General features: G+C 40.3%; 1 protein-coding gene across 6 annotated transcripts in view; it reads right to left on the bottom strand.

The window, feature by feature from the left end:
• NR1H4 (nuclear receptor subfamily 1 group H member 4) overlaps positions 1–22701 on the bottom strand; it is an 87232-nt gene that overhangs the window by 42996 nt on the left and 21535 nt on the right. For 2 of the 6 annotated variants that reach the window (XM_037996651.2, XM_037996652.2), the window contains exons 4-5: positions 6638–6688; positions 5162–5527 (exon numbers count right to left, since the gene is read on the bottom strand). In XM_037996651.2, the coding sequence (XP_037852579.1) occupies positions 5162–5527; positions 6638–6688 (417 nt within the window). Of the gene's footprint in view, positions 1–5161; positions 5528–6637; positions 6689–12830; positions 12968–22701 lie in introns of those variants that run through there. The other 4 variants (XM_008004376.3, XM_008004378.3, XM_008004373.3 and 1 more) reach the window with 2 other exon arrangements.

Here is a 22701-nt window from a genome sequence, read left to right as displayed (position 1 = left end):
ATCATCATTATCATCATCATCATCTCCTCATCCTTATCATCATCTTCATTGTTGTCCTTATCTTACAGGTAAGGAGTCTAAAGCTCGGAAAGGTTAAGTAATTTAGGACACCTGGGAAGACAATCAGCTGGGATAGGGACCCATGTTGTTTGCCCTCAGGGTCCTACTCTTCCCACGATTTTCATAACACTTACTACAAAAGGCTTCCAATGCAGTGAAATAGTTTAGAACCCCATCTTGCACCATACTCCAAGATAATTTGACCTCTAGAATTCATTAGGATCATTTTTAAATTGTTTAAAATCAGACCTCACTTGATCTTAAATAGAATGTCAATAAGTTTATATATAGGTCAGCACTCCTCAGCTTTCACAAATGTCCGTAAACAAAAGATCCTTTGGAAACACTACATCTATTCTATACTGGAACAGTTTCAATAATTTTGGAAGCTTTTTTAAAACTTCAAAGCTAAGTCTAATGCTGGTTCATGATCTTATACAAAAATATATTCAGAAAGGCAGTAGGGTCACTCATTTACTCAGACAGTATCTTTTAGGAATTCTACCATTTTCTGATGTGTGTAGACTCTCTTGGCATTGAAACGAATGTGACAGACACTGACCTATTTGGAAATGCAGCCATTTGAAATTTTCAGTCAGATGCTGATCGGTTTTGTTGGTTGAAGTTTGAGGTTGGAATCAAAACTCATTCAGACATTAGCACATTTCCATATGCCTCACTGATAACTAAGGGCAAAAGAAAGCTCTTGATTTAATCTAGTGTTGGGAAAGTGGCAGTCATTGTCACTGTGCGCGATGCTTGTGTTCCAAAGTTATTACTTAAAAAAATTGAAAACCATCATTTCTCTCATTGATGCCATACATATTTATGACAAATAAAAACACCAAAGCAAATTAAAATATTTTTAGTGGAACCAGATAAAGAGACCAATGGAATAAGGAAATTTAACCCTGATCTTTGTTTTGTTTCTAAGGTTTCTTTTTTTTTTTTAATTCTCTTGTGTTTTCTTTGTTTTAAGTATCACAGGTCTGACAAATCTCCAGTGAAATCCTAAAGCAAGAGAGCTGGTAAATTCTAATATATAATATAATATAAATCTTGTACAATCCACAAAAATGGCCTGCAAAATACATAATATCCCCATTTTGCAGATCTGTGGCTCAGAGAAAGTAAGTGTTGTATAGTCTTTAAGGATTAGCTAGCTCTATATCTACTGCACCTCCCATCTAGTCTAGTTCACATCCTATTACCAGAGGCAGGAACTTGCCCAGACTCCCTTTGCAGCTAACATGGTGGATATGATTTAAGCTCTCCCACAGAGATGCCCTTGTAAGACATTTGGAAAGTAGAAGTAAGCTGTTCTGTTGTTTCTACTGGTAAGTGGGATGGTGGAGTTTTGCTGTGGCAGCATCCTGGCTACTAGTCGCTAGCTTTGAGGGTATTGAAAGGCAGGGGCAGGGTATTTATCGTTTATAGCTGCACATTTGGCAGGCAAGCCCCGGCTCTGGAGCTAGTGATTGCCAGTGAAGGCAACTTCCTGATCCCTAGATGGCAGCTGAGGCAGTGTCTTCCTGGAGCCAACAATCCTGAGGTGGCTTCCTGAGTCCCCATCTTCTTGCTTTTGGCAGAAGAGCAACCGGCAGGCCAGTTCTGCAGTGTGGCTCTGAGCATCTCCTGGAAACTCAGCATAGATCCTGTTACTCTGACTCTTCCAACTTCTGTATTAATTCCTTTCTGCCTGAATTATTGGTTTCTGTTTTACTTCGCTGAACTCTAACCAGTAAATATTAAGTAACTTGTTTATTCAGCCAAAAAGTGCAGAGCCTAGATTCAATGTGAGCTTGCCAGCCCCCAAAGCCCATGCTCCCTTTGATGGAAAGCTACAGAGTAAAATTCACTTTGCATCTGCTGAGTGCAGATATCCAAGAGATGTGCACGGGGGAAGTGGGCGGCGGGGTCAGTGGGGAAACCAGGTTGACTGAGCAGCTCTCACAAGACCTGCAGGCATGAGGCATTGGTCCTCTGATGTGCACTCCACCCTATTCTGTTCTTCTCCTCTGGTTTCCTCACAGCCCTTCCTCATTCGTCTATTCACTAAGCTAGGATAATTTCATTTGTTTTCACAGGAGAACACATAAGGAAGATAAAGGAGCCTGTTTTTGGCTTTTCAGTCACCAGAGCTTAAGCCCCCAAATCCTAAAGTCCAGATAAAACTTATTCAAGTTGGGAGGAAGCAGAAAACTAAAGAGGAAGTCAAAGAGCTAAGACATGTTAGGTACCTGAGAAGGTCCTGAGCTCTGTCCCTCCCAACTCCCTGTCCCCAGACAGAATTCTAGGATAGGTGGATTGAGAGATGATAGAAACTCTATGTCATTTGGGATCCTAGAAGACGAGGATTCTTGTGCCCTTTCCTGGGTAGAACTGGAACAAACCCTAGGGTTCTCTGCACCCTGCATGACATAGAGCAGATGAAATGGCGGCATGGTTTCTCTGGGCAGCCAGGCATCCCAACACAGCACTGAGGCAACATCAGAACCCACCCACCTGAGCTGAATGAAGGAGACAGACAGGGCCAGACGTGATGGAGGAGTGTACTCAGGACCCCAGGATGATGCCACAGAGACCTTTCCCACCGGGGTCTGAAGACCAAATAGAACAGCACTCTAACAGATCTCGGACTGTGTTAACAGCTGTGGCACCAAGCCCCACCCAGTCCCACAGCTGTGAGACCAGAGCCCCACTCCCCATTGCCCAATCCCTCCACAACCCTACCTTAATCCTGGTGCTTAGATAAACCCCCAGAAGAATTTTGGCTGGGGTGAAAGGAATGATCCTGAATAAAATGAAATAAAGTTTCCACCAGAGCTTGAGACTGAATTAAATCCAATTAAAAAAAATAAAGTTACATTTCTCTCACATATGGGCTGTGAGTTGAGTCTTGTGCTCACTCACTACACAGTTTCCAGTTAATTTGTACTCCAACCCTTAAGAGTCATGGGTCAAGGCCAGGCGTGGTGGCTCATGCCTGCAATCGCAGCACTTTGGAAGGCCGAGAGAGGTGGATCACTTGAGGTCAGGAGTTTGAGACCACCCTGACCAACATGGTGAAACCCTATCTGTACTAAAAATACAAAAATTAGCTGGGCGTGGTGGCTGGTGCCTGTAATTCCAGCTATTTGGGAGGCTGAGGCAGGAGAATCACTTGAACTGAGGGGGTGGAGGTCGCTGTGGGCCGAGATTGCCACTGCACTCCAGCCTGGGTGACAGAGTAAGAGTCCGTCTCAAAAGAAAAAAAGAGTCATTGGTCAAGAACAGTGTTCAGCAAACTGCAGCCAGCCGTTTTTGTTTTTTGTTTTTTGTTTTTAATTTTCCTGCCTATTGTTGTAAGTAAAGCTTACTGAAACATAGCTATGCTAATTTTCTATGTGGCTGCCTTTGCACTCCAGTAGCAGAGTTGATTAGTTGCAACAGAGGCTGCCGTGGTGTGAAGCCTGAACTTGTTACTGTCTGGATGTTTACAGAAAAAAATGTGCCAATTCCTGGTATAGAACATGGGCCCTGCCTGGCTCCAACCCCTCCTCTCCCTTACATGCTTGTCCTTTTCCTGACACCATGGGGGCAAAGTCTCAAATAAAAATCAATGGAAAAATTTTGTCTTTCTCTGCTGTTAAAAATATACTTATGTCCAAATCCAGCTTCTCCTTCCTAAATCTCCCCAAAGGTTGGCTCTCTTCTGACTACTTTGTTCGTCTCCTTTTCTTCTGTGATCCTGCACTTCCTTGTAGACTTCTATCTTGATTACTTCTATTCTATATCCTTTGTGGGTTTCTCTTCCCCTGACCACCTTTAAGGTAAGTGTTTTCTAGGGTTGTCCTTGGCCCACTGTTCTCACTCCATTTACCCTGCCATGCCCCAGAACTCTTTGCAGGTGGACCAAGTTTCACTTAGTCATAAGCACAGTTCACAAGACAGAAAGACAAATTCACTCCTAAGGAGATGCCATCCAAGGTTAGTGACTTCAGGGGTTCATTCCCTTGGCTTAGATAACACTGATACCTTAACACCTAAACGGACTGTTTGGTTTTCTTCCTCTCGCCACTGAATTAGTCAATATTACCCTTGAGCAGACAACTGAAGAGCAGAATGATCACTTAGTAGACAACCAATAAAAGGCATCATAGCCTGGTGGTCAATCATACAGGCTCTGGAATTAGATTATAAGCTACAGTTTTGAAGCTCTTATTAGCTATGAAAACTTGGGTAAGTAGATTAACGTCTATGCTTCAGCTTCCACTTCCATAAAATGGGCATAAGGCACTCAACACCACTAATCATCAGGAAAATGTAAACCAAAACTACAATAGGTAGCACCTCACTCCATTTAGAATCACTATCAAGAAATCAAAAGACAAGTTTTTGCAAGGATGTAGAGAAAAGTCAACCCTTACTGCTGGTAGGAGTGTAAATCTGTGTAGTCATAATGGAAAACAGTATGATGTTTCCTCACAAAATTAAAACTGTAACTACCATGTGATCCAGGAATCCCACCACAGGGTATATCTCCAAAGGAAATTAAATCAGTAAGTCAAAGAGATATCTGCACTCCCATGTTTATTGCAGCATTATTCACAATAGCCAAGATAGGGGATCAACCTAAGTGTTCATCAATGGATGACTGGATCAAGAAAATGTGGTATGTATACATAATGGAATACTATTCAGCCATAAAAAAGAATGAAATCCTGCCATTTGTGATAACATGGATGAGCCTGGAGGATATTACATTAAGTGAAATAAGCCAAGCACAGAAAGACAAATACCATAAAACAACAAAAACAAACAAAACCTACAACAAATTCAATTTAATCATAAGTTCCCTTTAGCTATGTGTGAGGTTGTGAAAAGGAAAAAAGCTAAATACTCCAACTAAGCTAGATACTCTAACAGTCTTAAACATTAAGCTAAAAACTCTAATAGTCTTTTCCTACAGATCTGTGACTGCACAACAAAGGTGAGGAGGTAGGAGCAGAGAAGGAGAAAATGGGAAGTTGCCTGGGAAAAGGGAAGCAACTAGTTCAGGGATTTCAACAACCAATACAGTAAAATCTGAAAGAGAAAACTGCCAATCAAAGATGCTTACCTTTGCACCCCTCACAGGTCAGTGCATTATAGTGGTATCCAGACGCTCTGTCTCCACAAACAACACACAGCTCATCCCCTTTGATCCTCCCTGCTGACGCGCCCATGCGGGGCTTCTTTGTTACGGGCATCTCTGCTACCTCAGTCTCTCCCTGGTAGAGAGACTCAGCTGGCATTCGCCTGAGTTCATATATTCCAGGAGAGTACCACTCTTCAGGCTGCTGGGGGTAGAAACCCAGGTTGGAATAATAGGATGATGAGGAAATCTGTGGTTGAACTTGGGGAAACTGAACATTGCTGTATTGAGAGTATGGTTCCACTTCCAGGTTCTGCCCCAGAGGACCTGCCACTTGTTCTGTTAAAACACCTGAACAAAAGTGACAACAAAACTGGAATGAATGTCATCATTCTGGAAATTAGAGAGGCAGTTTGGCATAATGGTTAGGAGTGTGGGCTCTAAGAAAAGATTGAAACATTTAACTACATAAAAGTTTACAACTTTTTAAGAGTATATATACATAATATAATTAAATGACAAATTAAAAATTCAGAAAAATATCTGCAACATAGAGGACAGAGTCATCTCATTAATGTATAAACAGCTCTTGAAAACCAATATGAAAACATTTGAGAAGCTATGGAAAAAGGAATAAAGGAAAGGAATAGTTTTAGAAATATAAACGTAAGTGTTTTGTAAACAGAAAAAATGTGCTCACCTTTGCCAATAATTAAATTTAAATTGAAACTAAAACATTACCGTTTTCATCTTCAAATGTGTGAGAGTTTAAAAAGTTTGATTATACACACTGTTGGGGAAACAAATACTTTTTGGGGGAAATTTGTGAATATTTTCCAGTTTTTTAAACTTCAATGTCCTTTTAACCCAGCATAAATTTTCCACTGCTTGAAAATTTATTTTAGAAATATCCTTGAACCTCTATGAAAAAGTGTTTTGTAAAAATATTCACTTGCAGCAAATTCGCAAGAGCCATAAATTGGAAAATAATCTAAATATTCATCCATATGAGTCTGGTTAAATAAATTTGTTATATCCATACACTGAAATATTAAGTAGATGTAAAACAATTATTTAGATTTCTATGTGCTGTCATGGAAAATTTCTACAATAAGGTGCTATATGAAAAAGGCAAGCTATAGACCAATATGTATATTCACATGGGTATTAAACACTAATGGGGTGTGTATGTGTGTGTGTGTATGTGTGCAGGTGCGTGCGCGCAAAGGCAAATTTCTGTGTGATACAGAAGAAAGTAGGTGGTGGTGATTGTGAAAGGTGATATTTTTACATTATATTCTGGGAGAGAAGATTGCATAATTCTTTTTACTGTTTGTAGTTTTTGCCATGTGTATACGTATGTGTTATTTTAATCATTATAAAACAAAGGAGGAGCTTTAAAAAAAGAATACAGTGCCTGCAATCTATCTACTGTATTCAAATTCCTGCTCTGTTACTTACAATCTGTGTGCAGCTGGCAATTCCTTAATGTCTTTAAGTTGTAGTCTTCTCCTAATAAAACAGAGAATAATAATACCTACCTCACTGGGTTGATATAAAGATTATATGAGATAATGTGTGCCAAGTGCTTTGCTAAATGTTTGGCACACAGGAAGTGCTTGATAAATTATAGTTGACTTAAAATAGGAAAAATAATTATTATTCTTACCACCGTCATTATTAAAGGAGCCCCTTATTTACAAAACCTCTAGGTAATAGAAAACCATCAGGTTATGAAAATGCTTATAGTTCCTGGAAACATCAACTATGGCTCTTCAGAAAATAAAAATATTTAAATTATGCAAATGCTGAAAAAATAGACATAAATAAGAGATAGGAAAGTTTACAAATGTGTCTGACTCTTCCAAATGTTGTCAGACAATTTTAGACCAAATTCCAATTCCATCTCTTATGAACAGTGGGACTTTGAGCAAATTATTCAAACTATTGATAAACATCGGTTTTCATGGCAGCATGATAACATTGATATCAAGGGTTAGGTTGAGGAATGAATGAGATGATACAGATTCACAGTTCCTTATCTGAAACCCTTGCAGTCATATGTGTTTTAGAAGTCAGAATTTTCAGGATTTTAGAACAGAATACTGTGCTATTTATATATCCCTCCCAGCACAGTCTGAAACAGAACCCAGAGTCAAATACAGCAATATTTTCCACAGTGAAATATATGAATATTCACAGTCAGTGCAATAAGTAAAGACTATAAATAGTTTCACATTCATTCAGGTCAAGTTCTGTCACCAAAAAAGTGTGTGCCAAACTTTTAGAAAAACGTGGTTTTTGGGGGCTTTGGGGATTTCGAATTGGCAATGCTCTTTGCTGTGCTCAAAAGATAGTTGAAACGATTACTATAATTATTATGATTACTATCACTATATTTTGCAGAAAACTTTTATAGAGTTCTTTGTAGCGGCAGGCACTTGTATGTTCTCATTTATTTCTCACAAAACCCTATGAGTTAGGTAACATTATTATCCCCCACTTACAAATGAGTACCATGAGACACGTAGAAGTCAAGCAACTTTATTGCTACCTACCTAAGTAGATGCGATTTGAGCTCTAGGAGTCTAATCTCAAAGTCCATGCACTGAATTGCTGCTCTCTGGGGGTAATTTCAGGTGTGTGATGCTTAAAAACATGATATTCAAAGCCCCTCTCTGCATCCTCCTACTTGCGTTTGTTACCCCCTTCTCGGCCTCCGCTTGCATATAACGGGCCTGCAGGTTTCTGCATCACCCTACCCTTGCTTTCTTTTCCAGCCATTTTGCATGTTTGGATGTCTCTGTTTCTTGAATGTGCCTTGCTGCTTCCAGACTCAGGATTTCTCCCACCTGCTGCTTCCTGAGCCTGGAATGGTTCTCAACACAGCCAACCCCTCCCAGGGCTTCATCTCATTAATGTCCACTTATCTCTAAATTCCTTGTAGGTATTGCTTCTCTTGGGAAGTTTTCCCAACAGAAGAGATTTCCAGGTCCCTGGGAGTCATGTTCCTGAATCTAGTTATATGGCATTTAAAAACCGTTACTTACCCTACCTGGGCTCCCTCTGTTTATCTGTAAAGAAAAGACTCCACCCTAGATGATCTTCTAAATCTTCTTTATATCTAAAAATCTCCATAAGTATATGACTAATAGTTTATGAACATTAGAATTCAGGGCTTTTCTACACTGGCAAAGTTCAGAATATACATATTACATGTTGAAAATAATGCTTTCTGCATTAACCCAGGAAATGATTGACAGAGCACATTGTATACAGTATCTGTACAAAAATCAATTTCCTTTCCCTCTGTCTGACTTATCCATATAAAAATAGCACAGGCCAGGTACGGTGGCTCACGCCTGTAATCCCAGCACTTTGGAAGGCCGAGGTGGGTGGATCACAAGGTCAAGAGATTGATATCATCCTGGCCAACATGGTGAAACCCCATCTCTACTAAAAATACAAAAAAATTAGCTGGGCTTGGTGGTGCGCACCTGTAGTCCCAGCTACTTGGGAGGCTGAGGCAGGAGAATCACTTGAACCTGGGATGTGGAGGTTGCAGTGAACCAAGATCATGACACTGCACTCCAGCCTGGCAACAGAGCAAGACTCAGTCTCAAAAACAATAACAAAACAAAATAAACAACAACAACAAAAAAGAGTATGCCTAACGGACAAAATATTTTAGAAATGGTGCCTTGTCTTACCACCACAAAATGGAAGGGGAAAAATATGGAATTATTACACAAAAAAAAGATAAAAATAAGCAAAATCCTGATCTATTTCATCACCAAATACGATGAAAATTTCTGGAGTGAACGGAATTGAAAAAAACTAAAATGTATTAAAAGCATTTAGTTTCACTTACACTTAGATTTTCTCCTCTAATCTATCTTATTCCCTTAACTCCCCTTCCTCCCTCAACTCCCCTTCCTCCCTCAGCCCAGTTTCTCTCTGCCACAGCTCTAGTAAGGATAAGTAATTTGTCCAAGATCAAAAACTGATAGAATCTGGATTCTGTAGCATCCAAGGAAATGTGTATAGTTTTTTTTTCTCCTCATATGACAATTCTAAAATCTTTAAGCATTATTTCAATAAAACAATTATTTTCATAATCAAGAAACATAAAGGAGTCCCAAGTCAAGTCAAATAATGATATCACTGTCATATCACTCTCTGGAATAATCTAGATCAAAATGGAAAGTTTTCACAAAGATATAGATAATATGCTAAAACAGTAGGACATCAGTAAAAATATGAGAAAAGTACACAATAATATTAAATAATACTTCTATTCTTGGCCAGATGCATTGGCTCATGCCTGTAATCCCTATACGTTGGGAGGCCAAGGTGAGTGGATGACCTGAGGTTAGGAGTTCGAGACCAGCCTGTCCAACATGGTGAAACCCCGTCTCTACTAAAGAAACAAAAATTAGCTAGACATGGTGGCAGGCGTGTGTAACCCGGCCATTCGGGAGGCTGAGGCAGGAGAATCAATTGAACCTGGGAGGTAGAGGGTACAGTGAGCCAAGATCACGCCATTGCACTCCAGCCTGGGCGACAGAGTGAGACTCCATCTCAAAAAAAAAAAAAAACCGGAACAAAACAACAACAACAACAACAACAAAAAACCTTCTATACTCAAAGCCCATTCACTTCACTTCTAGCATTTCATAGTGTGCACCCTAAATCTCCACAAATAGAGAAGTAATTACACAGGAACCAAAGAACCAGCATGGCCAACATATTCCAAAATGGTTGGACTAGAACAACTTCCACCATTAACTGACCGTGAGATCTTAACTGGCTAAGCTTTTCCTATTTCAATCTCTTCTGTAAAAATGGGACTGTTGCTATCTCAGAAGATAGTTCTGAGTGTAAAATACGGTTGTTGAGAACCAGTTTTGGTAAGTCGAGTGTCATTAAAAGACATGTTTCCTAAAGAATCTAGCAAAATCCTGATTTTAATGATAGTTAATTGATAGTTAATAAGTAATTAATAACAGTCTGTCTTGATGATATAAGTATTAGGATAGTTCTTTCATTACAAATATATATTTATAAACATATGCTCATGCTCTCTCTCTCTGTCTCTGTGTGTGTGTGTGTGTGTGTATATGTGTGTATATGTGTGTGTGTGTGTGATAAACACTTGCTATTCAGCAGTCACTGTGTTAGGGTCTGAGGATATGAAAGTGAAAAGACACATATGAAGGCCCAGCCTTTCTCTTGTTTGTGTGTTTTGGGAAGTGGGGATGTCAATGGTTGGGACAAAAATAAGTAAACAAGTAAACAAATACAACATTGTCTGGCAGAAAATAAGGATGTGGAGGGAGTAGAGGCAGTTTGACTTTAATTTAGAGTATGCTTTCTGAAAAGGTAAATTTATTTCTGTTTTGATACAATTTAAAAGGGAAAATACATATTAAAATTTACATTTAGGAATTTTTATTTTGGAATTAGTCTATCAAAGAGTTGAGAATTAGGATTCCTTTGTGATGGTTCTCCACGAAAGTTTAGGAAAGAGTTCTTAAATGAGAACACATGGATGGACTCCAGGGGAGTCTGAGAAGCCCTGAAAATAAAGTAAAATTTTTCTAGATAGACAGTCTCCAGGTTTCAACACCTTCTCTAAAGGAGTGTCATCTGAGGGAAATTTTTGAGGTGATAGAAGGGTTCTATGCCTACCAATACGGTAGCCACTAACCACATAGGGATATTGAACCCTTGGAATGTGGCAAGTGATACTTAGAGTCTGAATGTTAAATTTTATTTAATTCTAAGTTAAAATTTAAAGTTGAACAGCCACATGTGGCATATTAGCCAGTGCAGCTCTAAGGAGTCTGGGACCAGAACAACTCTACCCTCAAATGGGAAATCAGGTTTGCATAAAAACCATGGCACTCTCCCATAATCTCACAGTGAGTTTCTGATGCTCCTGAGAAAGGGTCCAGGTTATATCCAGCTTTTCATCCCTGGCAGAATGCTGACCATAGTAAATGTTTAATGAATGTCTCTGTTGAACTGCAGTGCCTAGAAAAGTTGCTTTTTCTGCCTTACTTTATTTCTTAATCCATGGTTTCTTCACTAAACGTCAGGGCTTTACCGCAAAGTTGTTTGCTATTCCTGGCATTGGGCCTTTGTGATGTTAGTGCCTCTCCCTGCCTTGTCAGCTGATCACCTACTTCTGGTCACCTATACCGGGAGGCCTGCCCCAGTTCACCCAGGTGGAATTCACCTCTCCTACCTCTGTACACACTTCTATTATGGCACGTATTGGAAGTATATACAATCATTTCTTTTGTTTACAGGCTTATCTTCCATGCTGAACTTGAGATGGTATGAGATACTGCCTAAGAGTGCCCTCTGAGCAGACAAATCTGGATTCAATTCACCCACAACTTGTACGTATATGAACCTGGGAAAGACATGGAACTTCTTTAAGCTTCTGTTCCTTCCTTTACAAAGCTGAAATAATGTAGTGCCTGCATGAGAGGCTATAATAAAGATGAACTAAGACAAAGAATATAAACTGCATAGTGCCTGACACCACATAAACATGCATACTTTTGTGATTGTTGTGATTAGTCTGTGAACTCTTTGATGGAAAATATTAGATTATATTCTCTTCTTTATATTCCTGGCATCTAACTCAATGCCTGACACAGAGTAAATGTTTATTAAATGTTGGTTAAATTGAAGTAAATGGGAAATTTGCTTCCCTGGCCTTCCAACTCATTTCCATTTCTAAATACGGTGTCGATCACTTTTAAACATCATATTTAAACAAAATGGTATGCTACCAAGTCTATGAGCAAAAACATGTTCACAATGATCATTTTTATAAAAATGATTCGAGTTTTTTCTTGCTGGAAATATAAAAGATGAATTTCTGTTTTAAAAATATTAAAATATGATTTACATTATACTGTTTTAATTATAATCTATGTTTTAATTCAGAGAAAACCAAGAGCCTGGGCCTAAAGCTCAACTCTGTGCTTATCTGATTTTTCATGGACTGCTGGAAGAAACCTGTTGTGAAACTACTTCATTAATTCGTGTTTCCCAAACTCTTCATTTCTTTTTACCACGACCTACAGTTTTAGATACATTTTATCTCATATCCCCCGTACATACTTATACATATGTAACTGAAACAAAATTTATGAAATACCACTTGTCTTTACTCCTTGAGGGACACTCTGGTATTTCTATTCTATTATGTTCTAATCCAGTTTTTAATGCTGGTCAGAAGACACTAAATAGATTTTGTGATCTCCTGGGAACTGAGACTTGCCATTTTAGGAACACTGCATTAAACAATGTGTATTAAAATGTTTTTTCAAGTATCCATTGATATCAATGTTAGAACTGTCTAATGTTTGGTTTGGAAGAATAGTGATAATTTGACATAATAGTCTATGAATAATTTTAAGGGAAGCATCCTTAGATTTCATCCCAATAAGATATTCGTCTGTTTAGAATCCAATAAAAATCACTCCAACCCAAACTCCCACCCCAGTCTTCTGGGTCTGACTGAGCCACCATCTTTGACAGACATCTGTTACTGTCATCTCCAACCAAAGTCCCCAGATTTCCTCAGTCCAGTTGCAAGAGCTCGACCTGAGAGCACCTGTGAACAGTGTCCTACCTTTTGCGGGCTTCATACTCATCATTTCCGTGAAAAATCCTGACGGTGTACAGCTGCAATGAGGACTAATTTGAATTGGATTTTCTGACTCCTGAAACTGCATTACCATTCTTAGTTTATTCACAGCAACTGAAAATGAGACTAGGTAAGGAGTGAGAGAGGACAGAGGTTGTGTGGTTTACTGATTAACCTCATTACGGAGCAGAATATTTGTAAATGTTTATGAGAAAAGTCCTCAATGCCAAATTGCCTAGTAAGCTGGAAACCAGTCTCTTAGATAAACATTTTGGGGGAGCACTTTTCCAGTTTAAGAACTTTTAGAGGGTAGGTTTCTGTTCAGTGGCTCTAAAACTGGATTTGGAGGTCAAGTGCCATGCTCCAGGTCCTGACATTTGTTCCCATCAAAAGGTGGCAGAATGGTATGATTTAAAATGGAATGGTATGATTTAAAATGGAAGCATTTTAAAGCATAATGCTTGATGTGATTTGGCTGCGTCCCCACCCAAATCTCATCTTGAATTGTAGCTCCCATAATTCTCATGTGTTGTCGGAGGGATCCGGTAGGAGGTAATCAAATCATGGAGTTGGTTTCCCCGACACTGTTCTCCAGGTAGTAAGTCTCACAAGATCTGATGGTTTTATAAGGGGTTTCCCCTTTCGCTCGGCTCTCATTCTCTCTTGCCTGACACCATGTAAGACATGCCACCTGTAGTCCCAGCTACTCGGGAAGCTGAGGCAGGAGAATGGCGTGAACCCAGGAGGCGGAGCTTGCAGTGAGCCGAGATTGGGCCACTGCACTCCAGCCTGGGCAACAGCGCGAGACTCCGTCTCAAAAAAAAAAAAAAAAGACATGCCTTTCAGCTTCCACCATGATTGTGAGGTCTCCCGAGGCATGTGGAACTGTGAATCCATTAAACCTTTTTCTAAGATGGAGTCTCACTCTGTCCCCCAGGCTGGAGTGCAGTGGCCGGATCTCGGCTCACTGCAAGCTCTGGCTCTTGGGTTCATGCCCTTCTCCTGTCTCAGCCTCCCGAGTAGCTGGGACTACAGGCGCCCATCACCACGCCCGGCTAATTTTTTCTGCATTTTTCGTAGAGACGGGATGTCACTATGTTAGCCGAGATGGTCTCGAACTGCTGACCTCATGATCCGCCCGCCTAGACCTCCCAAAGTGCTGGGATTACAGGCATGAGCCACTGCACCAGGCCCTCAAGTGTGTTTTCATCAGCAGTGTGAAAATGGACTAATACAATGCTTAACAGCGTGACGCATGCAGGCCAGATGACCTGGCCCACTGTTGTATAGTGTTATAGGGCCTGAATTGTTCCCACCCCCCAAATTTAATACAGATACTCCTTGACTTATGATGGAGTTACATCCCAGTAACCCCATCATAAGTTGAAAATATCATAAGTAAAATGCATTTAATGCACCAAACCTACCAAACAGCATAGCTTAGCCTAGCCTACCTTACATATGCTCAGAACACTTACATTAGCCTACAGTTGGATAAAATTATCTAGCACAAAGCCTCTTTACAATAAAGAACTGGATATCTCATGTAATGTACCAAAAACTATGCTGAAAGTGTCTCTTTCACACCATGGTAAAGTCTAAAAATAGTAGGTTGAACCATTGTAAGATGAGGATGTATATATGTTGAAGCCTTAAACCCCAGTACCTCAGAATGCGACCTTATTTGTTGATAGGGTCATTAAAGAGAAAATCAAATTAAAATTAAGATCCAATATGACTTGTATTCTTATAAAAATTGGAAATTTGGTTACAGAGACAGAAACACAGAAAGCGAAGTTGATGTGAACACATCGAGAGGAGACGACCATCTGTGGGCCAAGGAGAGAGCCCTGGAGCAGATCCTCCACCCACAGCCGTCAGGAGGAGCCAACCCTGCTGACAATTTGATTTTGGACTTCCAGCATCCAGAACTATGAGATAATTCCTGTGGTTTAAGCTACCCAGTGCATGTTACTTTGTTACAGCAACCCCAGCAAACTAATACACCCAGGCTGTCTTGGCACTTATTGGCTCTGTGGACAACGGACAAATTCCTGAACCATTTTCTGCCTTGATTTCCTTGGTTGTAAAACGAGGTTGATAACTATATAACCTCAAAGAATTATATGTGATTAGTAACTAAAATAGTATTTATAAAATGCTTAGCACAACAGGTGGCTACCCGTCATCACTATGTTGATGTTATGATTGCTCAGCTTTGGACTCATGTTGTACCTTGGGTTGCTTATTGAACAGGAATAATTCTATTTTTTACTCTGCAGCATAACTTTTGGACATCAAGCTTAAGTCTACTGGTTGTTTTTTAAAAATGAGGGCTTTAGAAGGGGACTCAGTTGATCCAGGGTGGAGCCCAGGCATAATGTAGCCAGATGCACTGTGTAACCTTACGTGAGTCTCTCAGCTTCTGTGGGCCCCATTTGTCCACATCAATAGATGGTAAAACACAGATAATAATTCTTGCCCTACTTAGGCCTGTTCTGAAGATAAAATGAGATAGTAAATATGAAAGCAGTTTTAAAAGGCAAAGGTGAGCTATACAAGTGGAATAATCATTGCTAAGACATTTCTATAGCCTTCACAAGTTTCCAAAATGGTTCCATATGCATTATCTCATCAGATCTTCACTTGCACCCTTTGATGGAGGTATTATTTCTAATTTCCACTATCTTTAAGCCTATTTCTAAATATATATTATATATTTAATTTATAACTAATTAAATATATATATTTAATTTATATAATTAATAAAATATATATATATTTAGGAATATATATATTTTAAACTCAGTGTCTTTCAGTGATTTGTCTATAGTCATCCCATTAGTAAGGTATGAAGCTGGGACTTTAATCCAGGTCTTGACTCAAAATCCCATGGTGGAAAAACTAAGGTACACTTGCTGTAATTACCAAGAAAGAGGAAAAGAATGGTGGTCTATAGGTATATTTCAGTTTGAATTGCTTGATCAACGGTCGCCATCTGCAAAGCCATTTTCAGTCCTCAGTTTACTACTTCTGACCTCATTCTCCCCTCCTCACAATCCCAGAGCTATCCTTGCCCTGAGAGGGTCATAGGTGAAAGAGCTACCCAAAGGATATGAAGCCAGACGAATGAATCAGAATTTTCCATTTCAAGAATTCTCCACTGAGTTTTTCACGGGCCAAAATAAACGGACCTGTCGGTTGCCCTCAGAAACATCTATACTAGATAAGAAATGAGCAGGATTATTTAGTTGACCCAGGAAACCCTTGTTGCTAAGTGAAATTCACACAGAATGTTCTCATAACAAGACAGATTGGGTCCCTTTGTATTTCTCTTAGGGATGATCAACTGCCTTATATTATTTTTTCCCTAAAAATTGATTTTTTTCCTGAATATCTCTGCTGTCTGAAACAGTAACCACTAGCTATGTATGGCTATTTATTAGTCTCTTTTCGCACTGCTATAAAGAACTATCCAAGACTGGGTAATTTATGAAGAAAAAAGGTTTAATTGACTCTCAGTTCTGCATGACTGGGGAGGCCTCAGGAAACCTACAATTATGGCAGAACGTGAAGGGGCAGCAAAACATGTCCTCAAAAGGCGGCAGGAGAGAGAGTAGGAAGGGAGAAGCACCATACACTTATAAAACAACCAGATCGGCCGCGGACGGTGGCTCAAGCCTGTAATCCCAGCACTTTGGGAGGCCGAGATGGGCGGATCATGAGGTCAGGAGATTGAGACCATCCTGGTTAACGCAGTGAAACCCTGTCTCTACTAAAAAATACAAAAAACTAGCCGGGCGAGGTGGCAGGCACCTGTAGTCCCAGCTACTTGGGAAGCTGAGGCAGGAGAATGGCGTAAACCCGGCAGGCGGAGCTTGCAGTGAGCTGAGATCCGGCCACTGCACTCCAGCCTGGGTCACAGAGCGAGACTCCGTCTCAACAATAACAAAAAAAAACCAACCAGATCTCGTGAGAACTCACTCACTATCATGAGAACAGCATGGGGAAACCACCCCCATGATCCAATCACCTGCCACCAGGTCTCTCCCTCAACATGTGGGGATTATAATTTGAGATGAGATTTGGGTGGGGACACAAAGCCAAACCATATCAGGCTATTTAAATTAAATTAAATTAAATTAAATTAAATTAAATTAGAGTCAGTTCCTCAGTCACACCAGTCACATTTTAAGTGTTCAATAACCACATGTGAATAGTGGCTACTGTATTGGATGAAGTAGATCTAGAACATTTCCTTCATCACAGAAAGTTCTATCTGATGGCACTGTTTGGCACAATATTTGGGAGCACTGTGAATGTTGTATCCCTCATGCTGAGTGGGGCATCAGTTATGAAGGCATGAAAAAAGGGAGATCCCAGAGTAAATGTTGGCAATGCTTTTTTTCTGAGAACTGTCCCTCAGAACAGACATGGTCAGCAGACTTTAAAGGAAGATAATCTTATTGAAAGACTTTCCCAGTTGAGAAGGTGAATAGAAGTATTCTCTAAGCCTGAGACTTAAACATTTGATTTTGTTTCCTTGTCCTGATTATATTTCAGTTGCCTATTTACTAATTATGGAATGTTTAGCACATTATTTAACATCACTAAATATTCCTTTTCTCACCATAAAAGGGGAATAGTAATGGTGCCTACCTTATAGGTGTGTTGTGAGAGAATTTTAGTGGCAAATAGAGTACTTGTGATGTGTCAGGCATTCTTCTTATCACCCTATTAAATAAGGCAAGTAATTTGCACAAAGTTAAGGAATGTGTCCAAGACCACAGGGTAGTAGATGGCAGAGATTGAAATCAACCCAGGAAATCTGTTAACAAATCTAAAATGTACTTAGCTTGATATCTGACACATGAGTTTCTATAAAGCACTCAAGAAATACTAGCTGCTATCATTACAGTTATTTTTATTGTTGTAAGTTAATATATTTGTAATATGATTTTATAGTCAATCCTTTTCAACTTGCATCCTTAAGAATCTGTTTCTTAGCCTGCAAGGTTGAGAGCTAAGGCCTAAACTGCAGTGGAATCACTCACCAACTGGCCAACTCTCTGACTCACTGCACACCTTTTCCAAACTCTGCAAGCCCTAACTGAAAGAAGCAGTAATCTATTTTGTAATAAGAAAAGGCTCATTCAATACTTCTTTCCTTCTCCCATTTCTTTACTCCACTAACAAGAGAACCAGATCTGAGATTCCTTGGGAAAGAAAAAACCAAAGTCACAGTAAATTAAATGCCTTAGAGATTGCTTACAGCTATGGAAGAGCTGTGGAGAAGAAACAGCAGTGACAAAATATTTCAAGTATGCTAAAGCAAAGCTTCATTTTATCTGAGATAATGGTATCTCGCCATCTTTTGGAAACTTTCAACTTTAATTCACCCAAGAAGTCAGAACTACATTCACTTGAGTTGAACTCAGTGAGATGGAAAAATACCTGAAATCAAATGTCAGAAATATTCTACAAAACTGCATCTCAAAACCTTTAATTGCATTTTAAAACATCTGATTCTGTAGCATCTGGAAGATTCTTTTAATTTAAGCATAAGTCATAGAGAAGCAGATTTCAAAGTGAGTGTATTCTGATACAAAGAAAGCATGAGGAGGCTGAGGAGGGAGGATTGCTTGGCCCCAATAGTTCAAGGCTGCAGTGAGCTCTGATTATGCCACTGCACTCCAGCCTGGGTGACACAGCAAGGCCCTTTCTCTACAAAAATAAAAATAAAGAAATAAAGCGCACCCTGAGAAAATGGACATACACAGCTGAGTGAAGCATAAGGCAATGAGAAATAGCCAAAAGCAGTGAAAGGGATTGTATAGGATCTACCTCCTGACACTTGCTAGGCCTCAATCAGAATGGGGTTCTGGAAAGACTCTTAGATACAATATTAAATGCAATACAAGACATGGATTCCAAAGCTCTTATTAACAATGTAATAATGCAAACGTGAGATAGAATATGTGTTCCCTCCTTAGGGTACCCAGAAATTTATTTACATATTGTTTGCTTTTTTTTGTTTTGTTTTTGTTTGCTTGTTTGTTTGGTTTTTGAGACTGAGTCTTACTCTGTCGCCTAGGCTGGAGTGCAGTGACACAATCCCATCTCATTGCAACCTCCGCCTCCTGGGTTCAAGCGATTCTCCTGCCTCAGCCTCCCAAGTAGCTGGGATTATAGGCATGCGCCAACACACCCAGCTCATTTTGTATATTTAGTAGAGATGGGGTTTCACCATGTTAGCTAGGCTGGTCTCAAACTCCCGACCTCTGGTGATCTGCCTGCCTCGGCCTTCCAAAGAGCCCAGCCTTATTTACATATTGTTGATTCTCTCTGGCCCCTTGAAAGTTCTTTGCACTCCACAATGTTGAGATTAGCAGTACTTCCTTCTTTTAATGAGTGGAATGGTGTTTATCAACAATTTAAAATGTAACAACTACATTTCAAACTCTGGATTAATTGTAACAGTTTAGGATGCCTTGCAGCTTATAGAGCACTTTCCCATACAGCCCATTCCTTCCTCCCAACAACCTGTGAAGTGTGACATTATTATCCTTATTTTACAGGAGCGAAAACAAGTTCAGAGAATCTCACTTGCCTCTGAGATTTCATTTCCCTCTATTTTATTCCTTATTTCCATTCCCAGTGTCACTGTGCTACGTGAATCAGGAACCACTGTACCAGGAGCATTGGTTGTGGGAGGATAAGACTGTACTTTCTCTTGCTTCTTCTCTTATTGTTGGAATGGTTTGTCTCTTAATTTAGTCTTTAAGTTTTTGTAAGTTTTGAGTTTTTAAACCATAATTTGCTAAAAGTAAATATAGACTTTAGTTAATATACCATCTCCTATCGTATTCACTCTGTCAAATGGTGGGTAGCTGTGGACTTTGTCGTTATTACTTTTTATTATGCACTAGTTGCATAAAACCTTGCCTTATTCATTCAACAGACGCCTTTTTTATCCACTAAATTAATCTTTGACCAAGCTTCCTGGCTTGCAGGATCTCCCAGAGGAAAAGAGACGAATCTCTGTGTGGTAACTGTGTCCTTCCACCCCCAGGCCTCTATGTGGATTCAGTTACCGACGGGCTAGATTCCCATCTGGATTTATCAGGGATGTCTGGCAACAGAATAAATTAAAGGACTTCACGGAGGTGATTCCAACCCCCGTCTCTCTAATTCCATTCTGTCCAAGTTTCTTTTGTTCTTTTTCTGGTGGTGCTGCCACATCCCTTCAGCCCATCTCTGATCTGGGCCGTATCTGTGGCAACTGATCATACACGAGCTCAGATGATGACCGCAGGCTGACCGCCTGTCATTTCAAGAGCATGCCACCCATCCCTTTGCTTTCTGCCCAGGACTTCTCTAATCTCACAGGAGACAGCTTGGCCTGAGCTCAAAAACAGTCCAGAAGTGCGGGGAGTTAATGCCGCCTGGGGTGACGCTCAACCAACGGGAGTCAGGGGCCAGTTAATATTAATATATGCTCCAGTCCCTGACCCCTCTTCTAACAGTTCTCTGTGCTACTCCCAGTGGCATCAAGCTGGCCTCACCCACAGCAGGGATCTTGACAACTGACCTCTTTTGTTTTCCCTCCTTCCCTGTCACATCACCCACTCCCTCGCCTCTGCTCCCCCATCACCTCTCACATAAACTGCCTTCACACAAGTCCTCATGTGGGCTCTGTTTTTTGGAATAAACATTACAGGGGTGAAGACATTTCCCCTTCACTCTAAGCAAAGCCTTTGAAGAGTGAGGGGCCCATGGTCACCTCTAGAAAAAGCTGCAGGTTATCACCGAAAAGGTCATTAGTGTCTCCAGCACCCAATAGTGAGTGCTTGTCAGTATTTGTCTTCAGGTCACCTTCTAAATGCCTTAAAGATGTCATTGAATTACGGCCTTTATAATAACCTGCAGTGAAGGGAACCATGCCCAGGACCACCTTAAAAGGACTTGTTGAGCCATGTACCAGGTAAGTACCATTGAGTCACCACTTCCTGACATGGACAACGGTAGCATTTTTGTAGACTCAAATGTTTAACCTAGATGGGGTCCTAGAATTCTCAGCCTGATAATCTACCTTTACCAATTGAACTTGAGTGAGTTGTTCAAGGTTGCACAGCTGGTTAATGGGAAAGCAGTTGTCTACCCCTAAATAAAAACAAGTAGAAGACAAGGCCTTTCTGAGTCCATTCCAGACTTTGGGCCTTTGCCCTTGGTATTGCCTTCTCTTCAGGCTGAGCTCAACTGTGGACTCCTCAGGGGCCTTTCCTGACTATACCACTTAGAGCAGCCTATCCCTCCAGACACTAGGGCATCACTCTATTTTGTTGCTTTCATAGCATGTATCGCTACCTTGGGCATCTTTAGGTCCAAATAAGATATAAAAACGATATTATTTTGTTTATTGCTTTATTTACAAGTTTATTGTGAGTTTGTTCTGTACTAGGATCTTGCCTGTCCTATTCCCTGCTTTATTCCAAAGCCCAGCATATTGTCAGTGCCCGATATTTGAAGAGAAGAAATGACAGCTATCTGTAGACTATTCCATTAACCTTGTTTGCCCTTATTGTAACAACATGACTGCTGTTTTGAATACACAGTTAACCACTGGAAAACAGTCCAGCTTTCTGGGCAGTTGAACCCATGGATTAACCCTTCTGAACCCCTGGGATAGCTTAGACCCAGGAGTACTGAGTTAGGCCTGTGGGCTACTCATTCATGGGCCAGTCTTTTCCCTGATGCCTTCCACTCTAAACACATGAAGGGGCTATAGAAGCCATCAGTGTCATCATGACACACAAGAAGACGAGGAAGAGGAATAAAGGAATCAAAATTTTCTTCATCCTCCCCTTTGGCATACCTTTAGCTCAGGTATGATTTTGTTTTTGTTTTTCTTGAGATGAAGTCTCGCTCTGTTACCAGGCTGGAGTGCAGTGGTGCGATCTCGGCTCACTGCAACCTCCGACTCCCTGGTTCAAGTGATTCTCCTGCCTCAGCCTCCCAAGTAGCTGGGATTATAGGCATGCGCCACCATGCCCAACTAATTTTTGTATTTTTAGTAGAGATGGGGTTTCACCCTGTTGGCCAGGATGGTCTCGATTTCCTGACCTTGTGATCTGCCCACCTGGGCCTCCCAAAGTTCTGGAATTACAGTTGTGAGCCACCACACCCAGCCTAGCTCAGGTATGCTAAGTGGAGTGAGACTGAGGGCCTAGGGAAAAGAGATTTGAAAATAATGTTAAACTTGGCTCTACAGCCTAGTGGAGAAAAGGAAAAGGAGTCCTAATGGTCACACATGGTCAGATTCGCTTACCAGAAGAGGGGACCAGATGAAGAGTTGAGGAAACTGCTCCAGCGAAGAATTATAGCTGTGCATTGCAGCTCATGCAGCTCATGCTATATATTCTCAGAAACCTTAAATGCAGTGTTAAGAAATGGAATAAGAATGTGGTCCAGCAAAAGAGAGAGAGGAGAGAACCACACCATAAAAGCAGAAGGCACAGTGCTTCCTTAGCAATCATTTTGAGATGCTTCTAACCTGATGGCATCTTCATGGTTTTTTCCGTATTTACTGACATCTTTTTCACCTTATGGCTGCAGAAATCACCCTGAAATCTTGTGTGCTGGCTAAAAATTGGGCTAGCTTGGAAGGAAAACCCTACATTTTGTGTGTGTGTGTGTACAAATTGGAGCTGAATAGATTGGTTTACGAATCATGAGGCCTAAGCTCAGAAATCTCAGCCTACAGTCATAAAATTTTCCAGCAGGAAATGGCAGTTTTTATTTGAAAAAAAATCTTAAGTGGAATTTTTCTTTATCTGTAGTATGTGCCAACAGTCCT

This window comes from Chlorocebus sabaeus, chromosome 11, assembly GCF_047675955.1.
Source record: "Chlorocebus sabaeus isolate Y175 chromosome 11, mChlSab1.0.hap1, whole genome shotgun sequence".
NCBI classification, from domain to species: domain Eukaryota; kingdom Metazoa; phylum Chordata; class Mammalia; order Primates; family Cercopithecidae; genus Chlorocebus; species Chlorocebus sabaeus.
The sequence above is the reverse complement of the archived record's forward strand: the minus strand, read 5'-3'. Positions and strand labels throughout refer to the sequence as shown.